At 43.5% G+C, this 18041-nt stretch overlaps 1 protein-coding gene across 1 annotated transcript in view; it reads right to left on the bottom strand.

Moving 5' to 3' along the window:
- The window catches only part of TFRC (transferrin receptor), a 29257-nt gene extending 15922 nt beyond the window's left edge, over positions 1-13335 (bottom strand). The window contains exons 1-7 of the mRNA XM_081085367.1: positions 13286-13335; positions 7047-7105; positions 6045-6249; positions 5341-5539; positions 4134-4283; positions 3887-3989; positions 1713-1826 (exon numbers count right to left, since the gene is read on the bottom strand). Coding sequence (XP_080941493.1) covers positions 1713-1826; positions 3887-3989; positions 4134-4283; positions 5341-5539; positions 6045-6249; positions 7047-7082 — 807 coding nt within the window. The 5' untranslated portion in view covers positions 7083-7105; positions 13286-13335. The remainder of the gene's footprint in view (positions 1-1712; positions 1827-3886; positions 3990-4133; positions 4284-5340; positions 5540-6044; positions 6250-7046; positions 7106-13285) is intronic.
- Positions 13336-18041: the final 4706 nt, after the last annotated feature.

Here is an 18041-nt window from a genome sequence, read left to right as displayed (position 1 = left end):
ATTTACTGTCTTAATATGTTCCATTCTAATTGCTTGTGTAGATGTGACTTTTAATTTTCCTTTTTCTAAAAGCTAGTTATAACTGAATTCTATATATATCCTATCTAATAAAAGAGAAACATGGTAATTAGCCGTACCTCTGCTACCCTTCCCATTGGCTAATCAGGGCAATATGCAAATTAACTGCCAGCCAAGATGGCGGCCGGCAGCCAGGCAGCTTAAAGCAAACAGGAGGCTTGCTTGCTTCAGTGATGGAGGACTCCAACATTCCCCGCCTGCCGCTGCCGGCCTCTGAGCTTGCAGTTTGAAACAATGTTACAAACATAGAAGCTAAACAAAACCCCAGAAACCTGCTTTCAGCCAGCCGGGATCTCAGAGCTGGAGTTGAAACAGTGTTTCAATTATAGAACCCAAACAAACCAGATACCTGCTTTCAGCAGCTGAGGCCTAAGAGCTGGAGCCAAGCCTCAGAGCTAAAGCTGGCCCAGAATTAAAAAAAAGAAAAAAAGGAGCGTTGGGAGCTTCAGTCACCCGCCAGCCTGAAAACGGCCCTCAGCCCCTCACCCAGGCTGGCCAGGCACCCCAGTGGGGACCCCCACCCTGATCCAGGACACCCTTCAGGGCAAACCAGCCGGCCCCCACCCATGCACCAGGCCTCTATCCTATATAGTAAAAGGGTAATATGCCTCCCAGCTCCGGGATCAGCGGAGCCGCGAGGCCTCCCGGCACTGGGATCAGCATGACAGGGGGCAGTGCCCAAACCCCCTGATCGCCCTGAGGCTCTATGTGTGACAGGGGGCGGGGCCACAACCTCCCTATCCGCCCTGCTCTGTTCGTGACAGGGGAAGGTACCCCAACCCCCTGTTCAGCCCTGCTCTGTGCCTGATAGGGGGGAGCTCCCCAACGCCCTGATCACCCTGCGGCTCTGGGTGTGACAGGGTGCGGCGCCCCAATCCCCTGATCGGCCCTACTCTGTGTGTGACAGGGTGCAGCGCCCCAACCCCCCCCCCGCCCCCCCACGGGCCCTGCTGTGTGTGTGACAGGGTAGAGCCATAACCTCCCCATTGGCCCTGCCCTGAGTGTGACAGGGTGCGGCGCCCCAACCCCCTGATCCACCCTGCTCTGTGTGACAGGGGGTGGTGCCCCAACTCCCCAATCTGCCCTGCTCTGAGCCCGACCAGGGGCTGCACCTAAGGATTGGGCCTGCCCTCTGCCACCCGGGAGCAGGCCTAAGCCAGCAGGTCGTTATCTCTCAAGGGGTCCCAGACTGAGAGAGGACACAGGCCGGGCTGAGGTACCCCCCTCCCCTGCCGAGTGCACAAATTTTTGTGCACCAGGCCTCTAGTATGTGTGTGTGTGTGTATATATATATATATATATATATATATATATATATATATATATACACATATATATACACACACACACACACACAAAACTGTTATATAGGTACAATTTAAACTGCTTTTACTGAAGCATTTTTTATAGGTTCATTTTCACTAAAAGACAATGGCTACAAAATAATCCAAGCAGATATGCCACAGTTTTGAAGTATCCTATTGACTTTAGATAATTGGTATTCAATAAGTACTTTAATAAATTTACATTTTCAGGTATGAGCATTTAAGATCACTTGTTTTCAGAACATAATAAAATTAACAATAGCATTTAACTGAGGAAGGTTATGACAACAATGTATAATTCATACTTACCTTTTCAGCAAATGTGATTTTCCCTGCTCTAACAAGCACTAAAGAGCCATTCACAGAAGTGCTTAAAGCCTCAAAGTCTTGTTTAGTGCCAAAATTGGCATGGACCAATTTACCCTAAAATAAAGACATTAGATTTAATGAGCGTTATGGTATTAGAACAGCCATAGAGTCTAAAGCAGAATGGTTTTACAGATCAAACTCAAGACAGGGTAAAAAAGGGCCAGGGTAGTCAGGGTTGCCTGGCCACACTGTGGCTCACTGGTTGAGCATCGACCCATGAACCAGGAGGTCATGATTCGATTCCTGGTCAGGGCACATACCCGGGTTGCGGGCAAGATCCCCAGAAGGAGGCAGCCAGATCAATGATTCTCTGCCATCAATGATGTTTCTATCTCTCTCTCCCTTCCTTTTTTGAAATCAATAAAAACCTATTTTTTAAAAAAAAAGTAGTCAGGGTTATCAGGAATGAAGTCAACATTTCTGGCCTCCTACATTCATGTCTTTCATTATCCCACACTGTCTTTAATCTACATTGATATAGTTAGATTAAGTTAAGAACATTTAATCTATTTTATGTTGCTTCAGACATCTTGGGGGAAGAGAAAGGATAACAAGATATGTTAAAGAGAGACATATACCAATATAAATATTGTAGGCTAGCCATGGCAGCACCAATTACATAACGGTCTCATACTTGAACCCCAGACAATTGAAAACATACATACTCCCTAACTGAAAGCTGATAATAAATTTGTCTAAGAATGGTCTATTATAACAAAGTGACTTGCATAGATCAATATTTAGATGTTTATATAAGCTGTTATCACAATGTTCCTAAACTCTACTAATCCAGTTCAGATAAACTGACATTAATAACCAAATATCTAAATAGAGAAAGCTTGCAGGGGAACTAAAATCCTCAATGTTTTTTAGCAGAACAATCTACCCACCTCCAAACCCCTAACTTGTAGGTAACGACACAGCACAGGTTAAGCAGGAAGAAAGAAGAACAATAAAACTTCATCTGGCTTAAAAGGCATCCACTAGAAAGGCCCCTGACATACACATACGTGGTTTTTTAACCTGAAAAACCTATATAGAACTATTCTATCCAGATGTTTTTTAAATTTCTGTAATAGTTGGGCCACATTTGCCTAAATTTCATAATATCAAGAATTAAAGAATCAAGCTATCAAGCTAAGATTGGTTGCAGCCAAGATGGTATTGATCTGTCCCCACATAAGGGGGAATCTGATATATGCAAATAACATACTACCATGTGTCAGGCACTGTCCAAAGCTCTAGGACACAATAATAAATGAAACCAACTCCTAGCTCTTTATATTCCAATGTAGAATCAAATGAATGTCAGGTGCCACAAGGACCATGAAGAAAAATAAAGCAAGGTAAGAGGAAGTGATTAAAGGAAGGACATTTTTGATAAGGTAATCAAGAAAGACTTCCCTAGGGAGGTAATCTTCTATATCTATAAAAGGCTAATATGCTAAGTGTCGACCGTTTGACCAGTAGCTATGATGCGCACTGGCCACCAGGGGGCAGCTCAACACACAGGCATGGAACAGACTGATGAATCTCAGAGGGAAGAGGGGAAGGCGGAAAGAGATTAACCAAAGATCTTATATGCATACTAGAGGCCCGGTGCACAGATTCATGCACCAGTGGGGTCCCTTGGCCTGGCCTGCGGGGATTGGGCTGAAACCGGCAGTCCGACATCCCCCGAGGGGTCCTGGATTGTGAGAGGGCACAGGCCAGGCTGAGGGACCCCATCGGTGCACAAATCTGTGCACTAGGCCTCTGGTATTAGATAAGAGACTTGCACAAAGTGAGGAAACAAGCATGCAGATATTTAGGGAAGAGTGGTCCTGGCAAAGGAAAAGGCAAGTTTTATAAAGGCCTTGAGGTGAGAGTGTGCTTGAATTTGAGTGTTTGAGGAATAGCAGGGAGATTAAGAGTGGTCAGAGCAGAGTGAAGAGAAGGGAGCAGTAGGATTACTTGGAGCCTTGCCAACTAAGATGAAGATTTAGGGTTTCATTTTAACCAGTTACATTTTACAAGTAAATTTATACTATAACTCCTAAGAATAGTCAAGACAATGAGCTTGTGAGCTATTCAACAGACAGAAAAGAAGTCATGCACTATTTTGTCTTACTTACAGTAACCGTCGTAGCCTTACTATATGCCACATAACCCTCAGGATTCTCCACGAGGTATGGCCCGCCATTGTTCATAGCAATTATGGTCACTGAATTTGGATCACTGTTAAAAAGATTATATTAAAATGAAGCTAAGACCACCATTGGGAAAAAAATTAAATGGCTTTAATACACTCAGTCTTTGCTATATTGATCATAACTAAAAGTAGCTGCTTCTATAAAATAAGTTTACCATCTTTCAACATACCTGCTTTTGACCTGAATCTTAACAAAATGTTCATTATGCCAGGCTTTGCTGAATTGAAGTTTACGGAATTTATCTTCAATATAAAAAGCAAGGTTTGTATCTTTTTGAGATCCAGCCTCACGAGGGACGTAAGAATTTTCATTCAGCTGCCTGGAGGAAAAATGTCACTGTTAAAATGTATATTATATCAAATATCAAGCAAATTATTTTTTAATTGAGAGAACATTGGTTAATAAGAGTACATAAGTTTCAGGTATAGACCATTATTTTCACCTACTTTAAAGTACTGTGAATCCCCTGGAAGCAAAACTCCTTATTCTGATCTGCCATGGCTATTTGTAAATATACACGGCATATTAATTATTTGATCTTTTTCTTTTAGTAGACAATATTCTCATATGCCTGATGTACAGTATACACAAAAGTATTCATCAGATGTGATAAAAATGCCAATATTTCTAATTTAAGACTAAAAGAACTATTGTACCATTGGAAACTATAAGAAGCTAGTATAGCTAGAAAAAGGTAAAATATAAATTTGTTCTTTACAGAGTTAGATATGTGTGTAAGGAAGAACTTAAAAATCTAAGGATTGCCCTTTTGTGGCTCAGCTGGTTGAGCGTGGACCGCACCAAAACTTGCCGGTTGATTCCCTATCAGGGCACCTACCCAGGTTGTGAGCTAGATCCCCCGTAGGGGGGGTGCAAGAGGCAGCCAATTGATGCTTTTATCTCTATATATAATCAATTTTTAAAAATCTAAGGACAGGAAGAAACAACACTTCTTAAGACATGGATTAATGAGTGAGAACCAGAAGAAATCAAGGAATACTAGAGACATGTCAATTAGTCTCGATCTAGAGGATAAAGATGACTTGGCGAGAGTAGCAGAGCATGATCTAAAAAAGGGGTTAGTACCAACAATAAATTTTAAAAATGGGTTAGGATGGAAAATCAGAGCAAAAAAGTCTGACAGCAAGCAACAAAGCAGCAGATAACAAAGATTAAGGACCTGTGAATTCTTTTTAAGAAAAAGGAGAGTCCCCACAAAAGTTCTACTTTTTTCCCTATCATAGTTTGAATCTTTACTGACTCCTTTACCCTCTAACAAAACACGGGAAGCCTCCCCTGCTCTAAAAAGCCTTTCCTCCAGACCAATCACCTTTGTTTAGATATTCAGGTCCAACTTGTGAAGTCACTGAACTCACCTGATTGTCTTGGTGAAGTCTGCCGTATTCAGTTTCTCTGACAACATTGCTTTGAGGTCTGACCAAAATAAGTGGGGAGATACTTCAGGCAAGTCCTCTTCAGTTTCCTCTTCAGTGTCTATCGCTGCAGACTCTGTTTGCTCACATTCAGTTTTTGGCTCTACACGTTTACAATAGCCCAAATAGCCGATCAGAAATCCTAGGGATGAAAAAGTACAGAGCTGAATTCACAGGATTTTATTTATAATCTATTCCTATAGGGGTTAAAATATTTTCAGCTTGGTCTTCAAAATGCTGGTTTTAATCAAATTTAAAGCAGTTATAAAGGAATCAATGTATGTTTTATATATTTTAAACCATTTAATCTAATAAATTATATAACTTTATTTTAAACAGTTACTTTTTCAAAGCATGGGTGACTTTTCTTCCTAGTAGCCTTCCTTGAATCCTTAGGCCAAGCTTCTATGCTACAAATATCCTGGGCCTATTTCTAGTCTAACACTTGCACATTACACTGAAATGATTCATGTGCCTTTCTCCCACCAGGCTAAACTCAAAGACAGGTTTAGAATCTTAATTATTGTATTTCTACTACCTTGCACAACGGCACATAAGAAGGTACAATATAAATGTTTGCTGAGCTGAATTAACAACTTCCTAGAATTGGTGACAAGGAACATTTAAGGTTTAAATGGCACTCTTACCGATCAAGAAAAAGATGACGACAGCAATAGTCCCACAGCAGATTAATCCATTAAGCCTTTTCCGTTTTGCGTGAGCACGATTACCCCTCACGTTATTGTCAATATCGTCTTCGTCTGCAGCTAGTTTCATCTCCACACGACTGTTATCGCCATCTACTTGCCGTGTAAGACTAAACCGGCTATATGACAACGGCTCTCCACCAAACTGAGATTTTTTAAAAAATAAAGAAAGCATTAAGAAGGGAGTAGGGACATTAACAGAAAAGTTTGGTTGGGTAATATACTTATTATTGGGCCATTACTATGACTTGCGATATATTCTTAAGGAAAAAGAAGTCCCTGCCCTAGCTGATTTGGCTCATGGGATAGTCGGCCTGTGAACTGAAGGGTCCTGGGCCCCATTCCAGCCAAAGCCATGTACCTGGGTTGCAGGCTCAATCCTGACCTGTTCGGGGTGTGTGGGGGAGGCAACCAATCGTGTTCAAGAAGCAATCAATTTGTATGTCTCTCTCACATCGACGTCTCTCTCTCCTCCCTTTCACTCTCTCTAAAAATCAATGGAAAAAATATCCTGGGGTGAGGATTAACAATAACAAAGGCAGTTCCCTTTTCAAACCAATATTCTTCTGTGTTCCCAGTTCTGTCAATGGCAGGTTATGGCAGAACATATACTGACTGGCCTTCATCTCCTTCAGCCTTTTCATTCAGGGTTGGTTATGCAAATACATGTTGATCTGTGCTTTTAGTTCTTCTGATCTACTTGGCAGTTCCCCTCCACAATGCCCCAAATAACCTGAAAGACCCGACAAGATTTTCTATAATTCTATTCAAGACTAAATATATTCTTCTTTTGTGGGATGAGTTATGATCACCATTTCAAATGTAAATGAATACCTGATAATAGCTTTGGATATTATTTCATGCTTACTTGCTGAAAGTCATTACTGCATACTTCATATTCTTACAAACTGTTGAGAGAAATATAAACTTAAAATATCTTACCAAGTTGGAGAATGTTGATCTGGCTTGATCCATCATTCTGAGCTGCCACACAGAAGAGCCTAGTAATAAAACAATTATCATAATGAGATAGATGCATTGCATCAAAATAATAAAAGCTTTTATTACCACAGTAGATTATGTATCAAAGTTACTTTTAAAACATTTTTTATTTTATATTTTAATTCTTAATTTTTAAATTTTATTATTTAATCCTCACCCGAGGATATTTTTCCATTGATTTTTAGAGAGGGTGGGAGAGAGGGAAAGACAGAAATATCAACGTGAGAGAAACACATCTATTGGTTCCTGAACACGCCCGACCAGGCAGAAGCCTGCAACCTAGGAACATGCCCTTGATCAGAATAGAACCCAGGACCATTCAGTCCATAGGCCAATGCACTATCCACTGAGCAAAACTGACTAGGGCTTAATTTTTATTCTTTAAAATAGATTTGTAGATTTCAGAAAGGAAGGGAGGAGCGAGACAGAAACATCAGTGATGAGAGAGAATCATTGATCGGCTGCCTCCTGCACCCCCCCTATTAAGGATCGAGCCCACAACCCAGGCATGTGCCCTGACCAGGAATCGAACCATGACCTCCTGGTTTCATAATCGACGTTCAATCACTGAGTCATGCCAAACGGGCTCAAGTTTACTTTTAAATATTATCACCTTTCTAGAAAGGGCTTCTCACCAAGATATTTAGTTTACATGACAACTAAGTTTATTGAAATCTTTGCTTAGATCTCAAACTGAGGTGCGGTGAGTAGACAGGCTCAAGGACATTATTGGGAGAAATAAGACATTTCAGTATAAATTATATACTGGAACAGTATTGCATCAGTTAGATTTGGGGAATGTGATAATGGTATTGCGTTTTTGGAGAACGCCTTGTGCTTAGGAGAATAATGGTTAAAAATTTAAGGATGAGATATTGTAATGTCTGTAACTTTCATTTAAAAAGTATACAAGAAATAAAGCAAATGTGGAAACTGTTAATGACTGATGAGTCCAGGTAAAGGGTGTATGGATATGCATATTACTGTTATTTCAATTTTTCTTGTAAATCTTTTCAAAATTAAAAACGTGGGGAAAACTAGTTAGAGCAGGGGTCCTCAGACTTTTTAAACAGGGGCCAGTTCACTGTCCCTCAGACGGTTGGAGGGCCGGACCATAGTTAAAAAAAACTATGAACAAATTCCTGTGCACACTGCACATATCTTATTTCGAAGTAAAAAAACAAAACGGGAACAAATACAATATTTGTATTTGCAGGTGGCCCGCGGGCCGTAGTTTGAGGACCCCTGAGTTAGACTGTCATCCATGGTATGTAGATTTATGTAACAGAATTTAGTCGAAGGCACAAATACAAAAGAAACAGACTGGCACCTGAAACAAAAAAATACAACAAAGCTTCTTCAATAGAAAAAGAGAGAAAACCTGATCCTTCTGATGAAAAGAACAGTTCCTATAAATGACACGATAGATCTTTGATGCAAAAAGAATACACAAAAGGAAAAACATAGAGTATGCTATTTTCTAGATGAAGAGCCAAATTATCTGAGAGGTTAAGTGACGTTCAATGTGTTACTGGGTTTTAGAAATTGTGTTCTCATTTCTAAAAATATTAAGAAACTAATCTTAACAAGACATTATATAAACTGGAATTAGAAAAGCCTCCTATCAAAACCTATTAACATATTTTATTTAATTCCGTAGCTTTGAAGACCAAAGCCAATAACCAATAAATAGATCATATTCTTAGAAGCACAAACTCTTGCCCCATCTGGTACAAAATGCTTATCACTATCGCTACACCAGAACTGCCCTAACCCAATCACTAGAGCCAGAACTAGAAGGCCCCACCCTGAACCAATTTTAATCATCCTTTTCTAGGAAAAAGCAGCTTACTTTAATGCTCATCTGAATCAGCCATTCCTCAAGGTTTCTAGTTTTAAATTAATTTTAACACTAAAGTGACAACATATTTAAAAATGATCTAAATAAAGGATTTAAATAAATGATAAGATTGAGTGATTGCAAGTCTACATTAATAAAACATCTAAGTATGGTTTTGTATGATTAAAATCGAAGCACATTTTTTACTGAGAAAACAGATATTCCTATTTCAATTCCCAGGTATAAAATTAAGACTATAACATAAAAGAAATCAAGTTAGAGGAAAAAACTGTGACCTAGGCAATTCCTATTTTAACATATTTGTGAAGAATATAATGCTATGATATCCACAAAAGTTACTCCTGAAATTTTATACAGAGAATTTGAATCATTCTTTTAAAATTACCTCACACACCAATCTGTTTCAAAAAATAAAATAAAATAAAACTACCTCACACACAATAAAGCCTTCTATTTAAAAGAACCCTTTAATGAATTTTCTTCCAACTGAAATCATTAATTTAAATGTTCTAAAAGCATGAGAAAAACTTTCCAGGCTAGTTGCAATAACACTATCCTATCTATAAACACACCCAGCAACTCTTATTTGGCTTATTTCAAGATATCACCACCAATGCTGATAATCTATTACAAGAAACAAACCAGCCCTAAACAGTTTGGCTCAGTAGCCAGAGAGCTGGCCCAAGGACTGAACGGTTCCGGGTTCGATTCCAGTCAAGGGCATGCACGTACCTCCGTTTCAAGCTCGATCCCTAGCACTGGTTGGGGCTTGTATGGGAGGCAATCAATTGATGTGTCTCTCTCACACTGTTGCCTCTCTCTGTCTCTCCCCCTCCCTTCCACTCTCTCTAAAAATCAATGGAAAAATATCCTTGGGTGAGGATTAATAAAAAGAAACAAACCAAACATTGCCTTGATTTTTAGTCATATGAGCACCCGGTATATCTTTGGTGTTCTTCACAGTAATGGAAAACTACTCAGTTGCTCACATTAATAATGATAATTAAGGGAAGCAAAACAGACCCCCTGTGTTTCTGAACATGAAATGGAGGAGGATCTGAAATGTTTTCAACTGAGCCATGGAATGGAAGACAGGAGACAGGCAAAGGTAGTAGACTACAGCCTCAAACTTCTTTAAAACTCAAATATTATTCCCACTTCCTATAAATGTGGCATTAATTTCTATTTAATTTTTTAAATATAGTAATTATCTTGAGGTTTTGAGACACTCCGGGGTGTCTCAAAACCAGGAGGGCAGGAGATCAGGAACTAAAATATACTTTCACCTATTTATAAACACTCAAAGCTGCTACTCCATTTTACCTGAAATAAAAACAAGACACTTGTTATCACTGAAAAACTACCTTCAGTTTAGGAAAGAGGCCAGTTCCAAAGTCCTCGGAGCTCAGATAAAGCGAGGTTCCTTTTGCCTGCTTGGGGCTGTTCTAGAGGCCTTCACCACCCAATACTTCACGGCCCTATACTTTCTCCAGAATGAAAAGGAAGCCAGTCCTGCCCTTACCCACTAACATTCTTCCCCTGTTCTTGAAACCCTACTCAAGGGCCATCTGTGAAGCCTCTTCTGATTGCTGTGCCTATCCTAAATACTTGACATGGAATTACATGGTAACGAGATTCTATTTCTTAACACAGGGGCATGCTTAATGTATGAAGTTCATTTTTCACATCATTTGGGAATGATAAGAATGCAATGAAAACCTGATACCTAGAATCTTTTCCTACCCGTCACTATTCTGTTTCATCCTGAAATCACTGAGCAAAGCTTGGGTAGTAGGGAGATTTTTAAAAGTAGAAAACTTTAAAGCTTACATGGGTAAGGCTCCAAGACCTTAAGCAATTGATTACAGATACCCATTTCGCAAAATATTGCCAGTGAAAATGAGACTACATGAACTTACAGAACTTTTGCAAGGCCCTCGGACCTCATACTTGAATATACACAAAATGACTCATGAAGAGAAGGTCAAGCTTTCCTAGCTTTAAGAGTCTAAATTGAAAAGGCAGCGGAGGAAATCAAAGAAAACAAGCAGCATCTTTATTACCATTCAGCTTTCTGAAAAAAGACTGCCCAGTTGGAAGGTCAGGACCACTTGAAGTCATTGCGGTTTACCTGAGTAGTGGTCAGGGAAAGCATACAGAAGGCAAACACACAAGAAGAGTTCCAAAAGACCTCAGAGGACTTTAAAAAAAATTTTTTTTTTGAGAGAGAGAGAGAAGAGAAACATAGACTAGTTGCCTCCTACACAGAGCCTCAATCCGGGATCAAACCTGCAACCTGGGTATGTGCTCTGACCGGCAATTGAACCCGCCACCTTTGGGTGAATGGCAGGATGCTCCAACTACATCAGCCAGGACAAGATCATTTTTAACTAACTAGCTTTCATTGTTGTCTAATTCAAATTCAGCTGTGAGCCTTGCTTCATTTTTAATAAGTACATGTACATTATCAGAGGCAATAAATGCCTCCCCTTAGGGCACAATTAGCACTCTTCCCTATCCAACACTCTTCAGCACAGACTAGAAGCACGCCATTGCCCGACAAAGAACATTCCATCAAAGACAAATTATTGTAGTTAATCCTCACCTGAGGATTTTTTCTATTGGTTTTCACTGAGTGGAAGGGAGAGAGAAATATCTATTGGTTACCTCCTGCACCCGCCCAAGGACCCTGGATCCCAGGTGTGTGCCCTGGGACCCGAAACCCTTTGATGTGTGTGCCGACACTCTTGGCCAGGTTCAAAGACGGATTAAAGGGTGCCTTGCTATTAATAGACTTGGAAAATTTTCTATCAAGGACAGAAATGTTTTAATTCTGGATTTTCTTGTCAAGCGTACTGAGTTTATTATAATCCAAAACTGAGGGGTGTGTGTGGCTGGGGGGACAGGGGGGGACGGGGGAGGTCAGCAGGGCCAGCCAAGCACTAGCGCGCCTACGTTTTCACAGTAAAAAATCAGCTTTCGTAAATCACTTAAAATATCTGTCAAAGGTCAAACTCCCCAGCTCAGAAACAACTGCATCAGCATCTCGTATTCCAAACTCATATTTAAGCACAGAATAGAGATATCAGGTATCTAAATAACCTCGGTAACAGGACAACTATTTCCTACTGCAGTCCTGTCAACCCCCTCCCTCCCCACCCCACCCCTCCCCCCGCCAAGAAAACGGGATAAAATAGCAATCGAGTTCTCGGAGGCTCCCAAGGCCACCGCAGGGGGCAGAGGTAAATCGTGAGCCCAAAAGAGCCAAGCCACAAAGCGCTATCCTCCCAGCGACCACCTCGGAGAGCCGCCGACCAGAAACGGCGACACAATGGACCTTGGACCCCCTCGCCGGTTGTGCAAATCGATTCCAATGCAGATAACTTCGGCTAAGCCTCCTCTAGCCCACAGCTTTCACAAGGTACACGTTTCGTTCCCAGGGTCTCCCATTTCAGAGCGAGGCGAGCCAAGCCAAGCCGGTCGGGTGTTCAGCCGGCTTGTGTATGGCGGGGGGGGGGGGGGGGGGGGCGCGGAATGAGAACCCACACGCCAGCCCAACTGCAGCGAGCGGCAAGAAAGATCGGGTTCTGCCCGGGAGCTCAAGTGCACAGCTCCCAGAAACCCCGATCTAAACGCCCGGGACAAACCAGTAACCGAATCCGGGGCAGCTGGGTTCCTTCCAGCAGGGAGACCAGGTTCCGGGGCGAGCGCCAAGGCGGCGGCGAAGGGCCGCCGGCTCAAGGTCATCCCCGCACCCCGACAGCCATTCCCCGGGGACACTTCCGAGAGCGGCCACGTGCTCGCGGCGGAGCGGGCCAACCCTGCGGCGGCGCGGCTCGCCGGGCGCGGGGCGGACCCCCGGCTTCCGAGCCCGCGGCGCAGGGATGTCCCACGAAGACCTGCATCTGTTGGGGGTCCTGCGAGTGAGAACCGGGGACCGTGTGGCCGGAGGGGCCGCAAGCAGCATGGCGGGGCGCGGAGTGACAGTTGGGAGCCCTCCAGCTTGCCCTCAGCGCCCCAACAGGGAAACCGCGCGGCTCTCGGCGCCTGAGACGAGCAGGGAGCGGAGAAGAAGGCCAGGGCAGCCCCTCGCCGCCCCGGCGCACCTGCCGCCTGCTCCTCGCGCGGTGGCGGCCTCCTCCCCATTCGCACGCGGGCCCCGCTCCATCCCGCCCGCCCGCGCCCTGGAGGCGCCGCAGCCTCCCCGCGTCCCCCGCGGAGATTGGACAGCGCCGAGCGGGGCCGCTCCGCAGATCGCCCGGACCGGCCCCGCAGAAGCCCCGGGTCGTAGGAGTCCGAGCAGCGGCGCGTCACTCACCCCGGAGCCCCCTCCGCCCGCAGTTGACCGCACCTCGCCGACAGAAGCTGACTGACACCCTCCGAGCAGGCGGCGGTCCCACCGCTATTTATAGTCTCGCCCCGCCTCCTGCGACCCCCCGCGGGCTTGCGTCACTTCCTGCCGCACGTACACCTCAAAGAGGCGTTCTGCAAACGGATCGCCCCCGGCAAAGCACGCACAGGACCTGGGCCCGCCCCCGCAGCGAGCGAGAGGCGGGGCGGGGTGGGGGAAAAGGCGCCAATTCTTCAGGTGCGGGCGGGGCGGGGCGGGGCGCGGGGAGGGCCTGAATGGCACGCCGCCTGCGGCCGCAAGTCGCTCTCCTGGGGATCGGCCCGCCCGCAACTCTACAACCCGATCCTTCAGTCTAACCTTGACGGAGCACCAGACCTTGCAATGCAAGGTCAGATGGTGTGAACGTTCACTCCTAAATGTTGGCTTCTTACACCGAAATAAGTCCTTTAAAGCATATGTCCTTGATGGACTATTAGGTGGCCACTAAAGCCATACTGTGGAGATATATTTTGCAGTCTCAGGATACTTAGGCTAAGCAAAGAGGAAAAATAATTAAAAGCAAAATGCAAATTTGTACTTAGGATGTGGAAAAGCTACTCCTGAACCAGGACTGGCCGTGCTTCTCTTAATGTTTAATGCGTGAGGAAATGGACGGGAAATAGAAAAAAGAGATTAGAATGATAGAATTGTAGATGAGCTTTCATGTTCATTGCCAGTGTTACTATAGGATTCTGCAGTGCATAATAAATAAAACTGAATTCTTGTCACTTTATTAAACACTTTCCAAACATTCACACCCTCTCCCTGCCTCTTTGTAACCTACAGTCCAGTGAGGGAGATTAGACAAGTGTACAAAGGGAAGAAATGACCGGGGCTATAAAAGGGTTCGAGATAAAGCCCTTTCAAGAGCCCTTGCAGAGTATTATGCTAAACGAAATAAGTCAATTAGAGAAAGACAAGTATCACAGGCTCTCACTCATATGTGGAATCTAGTGAACAAAATAAACTGATGAGCAAAATAGATTCAGAGACACAGAAGCATGAACACACTGTAGAATCTCAGAGGGAAGGCGGGGGAGGGTGGGTGGGAAAAGATCAACCAAAGAACTTGTAGGCATATATGCTTAACCCGTGGACACAGACAATAGGGTGTCTGAGGCCTGGGGTGAGGGGTGGAGGTGAGCTAGAAGAGATCAATGGGGGGGGGGGGGCGGGGGGTTAAAGCGGGCATATGTAATACTTTCAACAATAAAGATTCAATTGAAAAAATGATAAGAGCTCTGAGGAATGTAGAACAATCAATCCTTTAAAATGCAAATTAATTTCTGCTCCTGCTCTTCCCTTTATGAGGCGCTATAATAGAGAAAATACTCGGGGTTCTACCCACAACCTTTCCTTTTACCACCCCCCCCTTCCTTAAAATCTCTCCCAATGAAGAACTATTTTAAAATCTTGTAAGTAGGAGTATCTCTTTCTGCACCTTAGTGGATCTACACAGGACAAAGTTTAAATGAAGAATAGGATGCATATGAATTAGCTGTGGAAGGGCCGCCTTGAAATTCAGACAATAAGCCTGTTGAGTCCCCTCTCCCTTTCCTAGACTGGTGGGATCTTAAAATACAAAAACAATGCTAGTATTCTGGTGAAAATCTTACAGCCATGTTGGGGGGAAAAGGGCTTAGGAGATGGAGGTCAGGACAGAACCTATGAAAACCCAAATTTTAAAAATGACTACAATGAGCCCCGCCGGCCTGGCTCAGTGTTTGAGCATGGACCTAAGAACCTGGAGGTCACGGTTCAATTCCTGGTCAGGGCGCATGCCCTGGTTGTGGGCTCGATCCCCAATTGGGGGTGTGCAGGAAGCAGCCAATCAATGATTCTCCGTCATCATTGATGTTTCTATCTCTGTCTCCCTCTCCCTTCTTCTCTGAAATCAATAAAAAAAATATTTTTTAAAATACTACAATGAAACAATAAAGAGGAAGAACATCACCTTAAAGGTGTGTCAATTATATTTTTATTTTCATGCTTTTATTAGTAATAGACACTAAGCAACCAAATTCCCTTTACTATCCCTTTCCCCCTCAATTTCAAGTTAGATGAAAATAAATTTGTCTTGCTTTGTTGCTGAATCTATACATACTGAGAAGTAATTTTGCTTTGTCTGGCAGTCCATACAAATGTTCCATTACACGGAAAAGAGAGAGAGGGAGAGAGAGAGAGAGAGAGAATGGTTTGCACGTCTCCCCAACTAGAGGGTAAATAGCTTAAATCACCCTACTCAGGGAGATAAATAGCAGAAATCCAATTAGGGCCATTTGCCAACCACACCCAAAGACAGATGAAGGAAATAAGTCTCATTTTTGCACATCAACATAAAAACTGACCAATATTCGATTGAGATCCTCCCCTAAGACCTCCCCTGGACCCCCAGCCTTTAAACCCCTCAAAACACATGTCCCAGGGCTCCCTCTCCCCCCCAGGAGCACGCCTGTGCCTTTCCCTCTCCCCTCTACTCCGCCCACGGCATGCATTTCCTAAACTCTAAGGGACCCCATGAGGCTTAGAGGCTTACAACCAGGGCAGCAATAGGCATCTGCAGCTCATCTTGGGCAAACCCCCTGAACCTGTCCCCAAGGCCCTCTTTTTTTCTGACTTCTTAGTGAGCCAAAGCAGCCTAGCTTAGGCTCATTTCCTCACCTGGTTCCTCCCCTGTCATCCTAGGTCAGGGGTGGGCAACCCCTGGCACCCGTGCCAAACATGGCACGCCAGTAACTTTTGCTGCCACGCGAAACCCTCTCTTATAATCTTCCATTTACAATTTTTTCTTAATATCGACTTTTATTTTTCAGATAAATTCAGTGTAGGTGCATCCTAGATAAATAAATAATTTTACATAACAAGTTATCTTAAAGACCATAGACATGGATTGATGAGAGAGGGGAAGAGCAATTTCTATACCTCTGCCTTAACTCTCCCTGCCTTCCTAGATCCGACCAGTGTTTTGGTTTCATCCACATACACTTGTGAATCTTTGTTCTCAGTGATGAATTTTGTTAAGTCTCGTAATAGGAGTAGCCTGACAGATGAAAGTAGTAGCTCGTGCATATCTCTGAAGCTCACAAAATATAAACCTGATGTAAAATCTCTGTCATCAGTGATGCAGCAGCAAAAGTCCCACTGATAATATCAAACGGAGTCATAGTTTTCTGTCGGACTATCAATGTACATGTATACATTAAAAAATAAATGTATTTTTCATCATCATATACTGTGTTTTTGTCGCTCGAATGAATTTTATTATTTCTTCAAGGTTCTTCACATACGTACACCTTAAGAGATATCAAGTAGTAGCCAAAGCCGGTTTGGCTCAGCGGATAGAGCGTCGGCCTGCGGACTGAAGGGTCCCAGGTTCGATTCCGGTCAAGGGCATGTACCTGGGTTGCGGGCACTTCCCCAGTGGGGGATGTGCAGGAGGCAGCTGATCGATGTTTCTCTCTCATCGATGTTTCTAACTCTTTATCTCTCTCCCTTCCTCTCTGTAAAAAATCAATAAAATATATTAAAAAAAAAAAAAAGAGATATCAAGTAGGCGTAACATGTTCTCAAAAAATTAGGGTTGGCATGCAGAAGAATTTTGAGTCAGAGATTTTGCTGGTTTTGGCACGCACTCACAAAAAGGTTGCCCACCCCTGTCCTAGGCCCTTCCTTGCTTCACCATCCCCAGCTTTAATAAACGTCCTCTACTAGTAAAATTCATTTGGACTTGTGTTGTGAAATTTGTCTTGCACAAAGTCAAGAACCCACACACTACCAGCTGATCTTAGGCAGACCCACCTAAGAGCCAGGTTTCTTCTGTGGTAACATCTGTTTTCAAAGGAAATCTGAAGAAAAAAAGGCAAAAAGGGAGTTGTGTGTGTGTGTGTGGGGGGGGCAGATGGGGGGGGGCGGTTAAGATCAGCATTTGTTTCGCAGTGAGCCAATATGGAGGCAGTGCTCACCCCCAGCACCAAGAGAGGCCCCCGCCTGCTCCTTCCCAGGGAAGGACACTTGCCGGGAGCCGGTCCATCCTTGCTGTTTCAAGGGACCTGGCACATATGGCATACTGTTCTTAATATGTTTGCTCACCTTCTTGGCACTGTGTGTTTTAACCAAGGTCACCTCTCTGAAAAAGGTTGTTTCCCCAGGTAGGGATTTTCCCCTGAAGTTAGGGAGGGAATAAAACCCCTTAACTAAGTGCCAGGTGGGTAATTAATCACTTTAACTAGGAACAATCATGCTTAAGCTACATAATCTTTACTCCCTGGAATGGAGATAAGAAACGCCCTAACCTTTGGAATAGAGATTGATAGGATTGGAATCAACTGGAATAAATACAGATGTAACAAGACAACAGGACACAGAACCTAGACTCAGAACCTAGACACAGAACCTAGACTCAGAACCTAGACACAGAACCTACACAGAACCTAGACACAGAACCTACACAGAACCTAGAGACAGAAGAACTTCGCTGGAGAGAACATGGCAAAAGATCCTGGACTGAACCTGACTACAGAAATTGGCAAGAGAACCTGACTAGAACCTGGTGACTGAACCTGGCTGGAGAACCTGGACAGAACCTGGCTGGAGAACCTGGAGAACCTGGCTGGAGAACCTAGCAAGAGAACATGGACACAGAACCTGGCTGGAGATCCTAACCAGAACTTCGCTGGAGATCCTG

Source organism: Myotis nattereri (assembly GCF_964212035.1).
Source record: "Myotis nattereri genome assembly, chromosome: 3".
Lineage (NCBI taxonomy): Eukaryota > Metazoa > Chordata > Mammalia > Chiroptera > Vespertilionidae > Myotis > Myotis nattereri.
This window is presented reverse-complemented; position numbering and strand designations above follow the sequence as displayed.